This window comes from Copadichromis virginalis, linkage group LG9 (assembly GCF_057382275.1).
Source record: "Copadichromis virginalis isolate Kocher_CV1m ecotype Utaka linkage group LG9, C_Virginalis_male_GT1.1, whole genome shotgun sequence".
NCBI lineage: Eukaryota > Metazoa > Chordata > Actinopteri > Cichliformes > Cichlidae > Copadichromis > Copadichromis virginalis.
Genome location: NC_140626.1, coordinates 14,016,975 through 14,023,972, shown reverse-complemented (window position 1 = coordinate 14,023,972; position 6,998 = coordinate 14,016,975). Strand labels below are relative to the sequence as shown.

Here is a 6,998-nt window from a genome sequence, read left to right as displayed (position 1 = left end):
GGTAAAAACACCTTAATACAAGAAACTGAAAATGCCTGATCAAAATGACCAAAACTGTGACACCATGATATGCTTACTGGTTAACGACTTCACACATCGAAACACTGCGATGGCTGTAATGATGACACTTGATAATGAAAGTCAAAACCAGTGGATGACATCATGGTCATGGCTTCCTCTATCTTCCTCTCTTTCCACCTGCTTTTTAAACATACATTTTCCCCTGAGTTCAAACGACTTATTAATAAAGTTTGGAAATGGATCATCATGTAATTTGTACGTGACCAGTGGAGTATTAAAGATTACTAAAAAAAGACCCCAGTAATCTTAAGCATGTAAATTATGGTGTATATTTGTTGAAAATGACAAAGAATAGAGGTGGTTTTTGTGGTGACCACTCATTAAAAGCTGTTAAAAACAAAAGTCATAGAGGAAAGTACTTTCAGATTTGACCACAAAACTGGGTCACCCATTAATTGCAGATGGTTGTTGAAAGGAAACCCCCATAAAGTTACATGTAGGAGGTGCAAACCACTAATAAAATCAACACCCGCAGGTTAACATGAACGAAACTGATCACGTCACAGAGAGTCCCTGTGCTCGGTCTGTGGAAAGCCCTTCCACAGACCAAGGGAACATCTCTCTCTCTCTCTCTTTCTATATATATATATATATTAACCAGGTGAATTAAAATGCTTGAACGTATAACATGGTTAAGTGTCAATATTTACATGAGGGATTAAAAATATGAGTGAAAAATGAATGTGTTGTGCTGGAAAAACAGCTGATTAAATTTATTGCATAGATGCTAATTTTCATAATCAATGTGCAGGCTGAACTCAAACACAGGGCTCGGGAAGGTCACTTTAAGTGATTTTACTTACAGTGAACTATTTATCTTAATTTATTAGTTCGTGAAGATCTGAGCTCAAACGCCAACAGGAGTGGGTCAGATAGCTCCTCCACAGATCCTATTTCAGATTACTGTCGCTCAGGGAAAACAAAACAGGACTTCTGCACAGAGGAGAAAACAAGTAAGCTACAGGCAATGTTTCATAGATGTGAGGTGACAACTTAAGAATCATGTGTGTTTAAAAATATTACAAAACATTTAAATACATCATCCAGCAGCTGGACTTGGACTTCTTTGACATACGGTTGACGAAAGGGTGTAAAATTCCCTTTAGGGTGCAGAACTTTCCTCTACACTAATTTCAGTAAATAAATAAATCTTTTAATTCTTACTTTTAGTGCTGCTTATTATTGCAATAATGATGAATCATGCAGACCAGAGCTTGCTTCACAGCAGCTTAATTCGGCTACAACTGCTAATATTGCTGCTACTGCTATAACATGTCAGTGCTTGTTGGATGACTATTCATATTTGGGTTTATGGTGCATATTATCAGGCTTCAACCCATTATAGAAAATGTTAGCTTGGAACAAACTAAACAACAACCCTCAGCACTGGAGGAAGAAAGCTACCAACCACAGCAGTGTGTGGTTGTCATGTTTCCATTGTGTGTCAATACATCACCAAACAGCCCCTAATTCACTGACAAGCTTCAGTATATAAGATGACTCACTCTCACACTCTGACCAGTTCATCAACTGGTAACAAACAAACCTCAGATCCAGACTCATATTTGGTGCTTTCAGCGTCTGAACATGTGCTCGAGTCTCTCCACCAGCCGCCCGATTCTTCTGCTCTCCCTGAGTGTGGTGATGCTCATCATCGTATCAGAAGGTAGAGTTTTTGTGTATTTCTGGAGTTTGCTCTGTTGTGACAGTTCAGTATCATCAGCTAAAAGTCTGTTCATCAAAGCGGTTATGAATCTATCTGACCTTAATGCAACTCAACAACTGTCATTAGGAAATGAAACTACTGTAGATTGTAACAGAGCCGGTGTTTGTTGACACATTGCAGCTGACTACATTCGTGAATTTCTTTTAGCTACTTGGAGAAACTCTGGACAAATTTAAAGCACAACTTGAAGATTTTCATGGTTAATTAAAACCACTTGTTTTATATTATACATAATAATTAGTACAACATTTATGAAGCTTTATAAATCATCTGAGAACACAGTTCATTTTATCCTGTGTAAAGTCTGAAAAGCTCTGAATAATAATGAGTATAATGTGTGATGGTGTGTTGCAGGGGCTGGCCACGTGGAGAGTTCCTGCTATCATGCTGCTGAGTACCCTAAAACTAGGAAAAACAGCCATGTCGCACCTAACTGGACAAAAAACATCATCAGCTGCTTTAAACAAGACCAACAGGGCTGCACACCTGGCTACCTGTAAGCAGAACTTCCTTTGAATGTAAATAAAATGTAGGGCTGTATCCAAATATTAGCATTTTTGCATCTACATACGAGGAGTGAGCCTTTGATTTGCCTTTCTCTCTTCCTCTCTCTATACTTATTCCTTTCTTTTCTTATTCCAGGGTTAAAACAAGAGGAGGAAAGACATTTTTTCTCAAACCAGACACGAAGTGGCTGAAAAAGAAAATAAACGAGGTCAGAAACAAAATATAAATCAAACTGTGGGCACAAAGTCTAGAAAAAACAACATTAACTTTCCAACTGAAGTATTCAGATTATAAATGAATTAAAAGGTTATACAAAGACTGGACTTTTCTAATGTTGCTCCTTCGTGTCTTCTTTTCATGTCACCTTCTCTCTTTCCACACCACAGAAAACTCTGCAGTGTCCTCCAGTGATTTCTAAAAGAAGCTGATGTGGGAACAAAGAAAGTTGAAGCAAAGCAGCCACAGAAGCATTTTCCAGTTCAAACCTTTACAGAAACATCTGCTGAGAAACGTTTTATTATTTCTGTAAATTATTTGTAGAGCTTAAAAATCAGATTTTATGGAACTGTTTAGTTAAGTTGTTTGTAAATATGAATGTTTCAAATGACCTTATTCTGTCTTCAAGATGAGATTGATGTCAAATTCTAATAAAAGTATTTAAAATTCTGATTTGTTTCATTAGTCTGTGTGAGATTATTTATTATTTGCTGTCAGGATTTAAAGTGACAACACAACACTAACTGTCATAGTTAATGTGGGGAGGTACCCAGGGGCAATTTTAGACCATTTTGGGGGTGCTTCAGCAACCGCAAAATGAATCAAAGCACCCCCAAAGATTTCTTACTTTTTTGACAATATTTGCTGTTTGTGTGACACACTACTAAAAATATAAAAAGCATACAGTACTTGGTTGAGATGGAACATTTTAACAACAAAATTATAGATAACCCTCCCCCCCGCAAAGTGGTTTGTTCCAGCTCAACTCTCCCCTACTCTGGCTCTAGCGCCTTTCTGCCAGAGCGATGGTGGCTGAGACGCAGCAGAGCGGAGGTGTAAGTGCCTGGCCTAAAACATGTTGGCTGCATTTAACCTTCAGTTACTCTTTATATAGTTAGGTAGGAGTCAGTCCATGTTTCTTTTTAGCTGAAAAACATTACACCCCATGTTTGCTGCCCTACAATCCGTCCTGCTCTGTAGTAAAATCAGCAACATATGACCGTCCTGTTGCTCCCATTGAAATTTATACAGCCTATTTAAAATCTAAAACTTATAATTGTCCGCAGCCTTCTGTTGTTACCACTGTCCTGTTTGAAATGGATACTAACTAGCTAACTTACTGGATGCCCATTAACCTTATAACTCCTGTTGTGTGTGTGCGTGTGTGTGTTTGTGTACAGAGAGATAGCCAGGTTCATAATGGATATAAGGAAGTTTTTTCAAAAAAAGGAGCCACATTCAGGTAAAAGTGTAAAATCAAATGATCCGTCAAACAAGAATAATGTTGGATCAGTGTTTCAATGTTTATCTTTTATTAGATGTTCGTGTGGTTTGGTTATTTGCCTTTTGGTTGAAAGTACACTGAGAGAGGACTTTTTGTTAGTGATCATAATAGTATTTTTTATATCCATCCATCCATCCATCGTCATCCGCTTTGTCCGGGGTCGGGTCGCGGGGGCAGCAGCCTAAGCAAAGAGGCCCAGACCTCCCTCTCCCCAGCCACCTCCTCCAGCTTGTCCGGGGGAATACCAAGGCGTTCCCAGGCCAGCCGAGAGATATAATCTCTCCAGCGTGTCCTGGGTCTGCCCCGGGGCCTCCTCCCGGTGGGACATGCCTGGAACACCTCACCCAGGAGGCGCCCAGGGGGCATCCTTGTCAGATGCCCGAACCACCTCAGCTGGCTCCTTTCGATGTGGAGCAGCAGCTGCTCTACTCTGAGCCCCTCCCGGATGGCCGAACTTCTCACCCTATCTCTAAGGGAGAGGCCAGCCACCCTTCGGAGGAAGCTCATTTCTGCCGCTTGTATCCGCGATCTCGTTCTTTCAGTCACTACCCACAGCTCGTGGCCATAGGTGAGGGTAGGGACGTAGATCGACCGGTAAATTGAGAGCTTCGCTTTTACACTCAGCTCCCTCTTCACCACGACGGACCGGTGCAACGTCCGCATTACTGCAGCTGCAGCCCCAATCCGTCTGTCGATCTCCGGCTCCCTTCTCCCATCACTCGCGAACAAGACCCCGAGATACTTGAACTCCTCCACTTGGGGCAGGAACTCATCCCCGACCCGGAGTGGGCACTCCACCCTTTTCCGGCTGAGAACCATGGCCTCAGATTTGGAGGTGCTGATCCTCATTCCCGCTGCTTCACACTCGGCTGCGAACCGTTCCAATGCGAGCTGGAGGCCTTCACCCGATGAAGCCAACAGAACCACATCATCTGCAAAAATCAGAGATGAGATTCTGAGGCCACCAAAGCGAAAGCCCTCCGCCACTTGGCTGCGCCTAGAAATCCTGTCCATAAAAATTATGAACAGAACCGGAGACAAAGGGCAGCCCTGGCGAAGCCCATCACCCACCGGGAACGAGTCCGACTTATTGCCAGCAATGCGAACCAAGCTCTTGCAACGGTTGTATAGGGATTGAATGGCCCGTAGCAATGGGCCAGACACCCCATACTCCCGCAACACCTCCCACAGGACACCCCGAGGGACACGGTCGAATGCCTTCTCCAAGTCCACAAAACACATGTAGACTGGTTGGGCAAACTCCCATGCACCCTCAAGTATCCTGGAGAGGATAAAGAGCTGGTCCAGTGTTCCGCGACCAGGACGAAAACCGCATTGTTCCTCCTGTATCCGAGGTTCGACTAACGGACGAACTCTCCTTTCCAGCACCCTGGCATAGACTTTCCCAGGGAGGCTGAGGAGTGTGATCCCCCTGTAGTTGGAACACACCCTCCGGTCCCCTTTCTTAAAGATGGGGACCACCACCCCGGTCTGCCAGTCCACAGGTACTGCCCCTGATCTCCACGCAACATTGCAGAGGCGTGTCAACCAGGACAGCCCTACAACGTCCAGAGCCTTCAGGAACTCGGGGCGGACCTCATCAACACCAGGGGCTCTGCCACCAAGGGAGTTGTTTAACTGCCTCAGTGACCTCGCCCCCGGAAATTGGCGGGTCATTCCCCTCATCCCCAGACTCTGCTTCCTCCTCGGAAGACGTGTCAGTGGGATTAAGGAGGTCCTCGAAGTATTCCTTCCACCGCCTGACAATTTTCTCAGTCGACGTCAGCAGCGCTCCACCAGCACTATACACAGTGCAGGTAGAGCACCGCTTTCCCCTCCTGAGACGTCTGACGGTTTGCCAGAATCTCTTCGAGGCAGTCCGAAAGTCTTTTTCCATGGCCTCTCCGAACTCCTCCCACACCCGAGTTTTTGCTTCAGCCACTGCCCGAGCCGCATTCCGCTTGGCCTTTCGATACCTGTCGGCTGCCTCCGGAGTCCCACAGGCTAACCAAGCCCGATAGGACTCCTTCTTCAGCCTGATGGCTCCCTTCACCTCTGGTGTCCACCATTTGGTTCGGGGATTACCACCACGGCAGGCACCCACCACCTTGCGGCCGCAGCTCAATGCAGCAGCTTCGGCAATGGAGACGCTGAACATGGTCCATTCGGACTCAATGTCCCCAGTCTCCCTCGGAATGCTGTTGAAGCTCTGCCGGAGGTGTGCGTTGAAGATCTCGCGGACTGGGGCCTCTGCTAGATGTTCCCAGCACACCCTCACTACGCGTTTAGGTGCACCAGGTCTGTCCAGCGTCCTCCCCCGCCACCTGATCCAACTCACCACCAGGTGGTGATCAGTTGACAGCTCAGCCCCTCTCTTTACCCGAGTGTCCAGAACATATGGTCGCAGGTCTGCTGATACGATTACAAAATCGATCATCGACCTACGGCCTAGAGCGTCCTGGTGCCACGTGCACTTATGGACACTCTTATGTTCGAACAAGGTGTTCGTTATGGCCAAACTGTGGTTAGCACAGAAGTCCAATAACAGAGCACCGCTCGGGTTCAGATCAGGGAGGCCGTTCCTCCCAATCACGCCCCTCCAGGTCTCGCTGTCGTTACCCACGTGAGCATTGAAGTCTCCCAGCAGGACAACAGAGTCTCCAGGTGGAGCACCCTCCAGCACCCCCCCAAGGGACTCTAAGAAGGCTGGGTACTCTGAACTGCCACTCGGCGCATAAGCGCAGATGACAGTCAGGACCCGTTCCCCGACCCTAAGGCGCAGGGAACAAACCCTCTCGTCCACCGGGAAAAACCCCAACGTACCGGCAGCAAGCCGAGGGGATATTAAGATACCCACCCCAGCCCGCCGCCTCTCACCAGGGGCAACTCCAGACTGAGACAGAGTCCAGCCCCTCTCCAGGAGACTGGTTCCAGAGCCCAAGCCATGTGTAGAGGTGAGCCCGACTATATCTAGCCGGTACCTCTCAACCTCACGCACTAACTCAGGCTCCTTCCCCACCAGAGAGGTGACATTCCATGTCCCTATTGCCAGTCTTGGCAGCCGGGGGTCAGTCCGCCAGGGCCTCCGCTCCTGGCCGCCACCCGACACACAATGCACCCGACCCCTATGGCGCCTCCTGCGGGTGGTGGGCCTGCGGGAGGATGGGCCCATGTCTCCTCTTC

The 6,998-nt window shown here is 46.7% G+C and overlaps 1 protein-coding gene across 1 annotated transcript; it reads left to right on the top strand.

Moving 5' to 3' along the window:
- Positions 1-1,617: 1,617 nt before the first annotated feature.
- Positions 1,618-2,983, top strand: LOC146701583 (uncharacterized). Its single transcript, XM_085469185.1, has 4 exons — positions 1,618-1,747; positions 2,162-2,303; positions 2,450-2,522; positions 2,701-2,983. Exons 1-4 carry the CDS (start codon positions 1,669-1,671, stop codon positions 2,740-2,742), a joined length of 336 nt encoding a protein of 111 aa, XP_085325311.1. The 5' UTR covers positions 1,618-1,668; the 3' UTR covers positions 2,743-2,983.
- The last annotated feature ends 4,015 nt before the right edge of the window (positions 2,984-6,998 follow it).

Excerpts from the sequence above, each read along its gene's own strand:
- LOC146701583 (XM_085469185.1), top strand. The coding sequence starts at position 1,669 with ATGTGCTCGAGTCTCTCCACCAGCCGCCCGATTCTTCTGCTCTCCCTG. Across the intron at positions 1,748-2,161 it reads GCTCATCATCGTATCAGAAG|GGGCTGGCCACGTGGAGAGT; the intron begins GTAGAGTTTTTG and ends GGTGTGTTGCAG. Across the intron at positions 2,523-2,700 it reads TGAAAAAGAAAATAAACGAG|AAAACTCTGCAGTGTCCTCC; the intron begins GTCAGAAACAAA and ends TCCACACCACAG.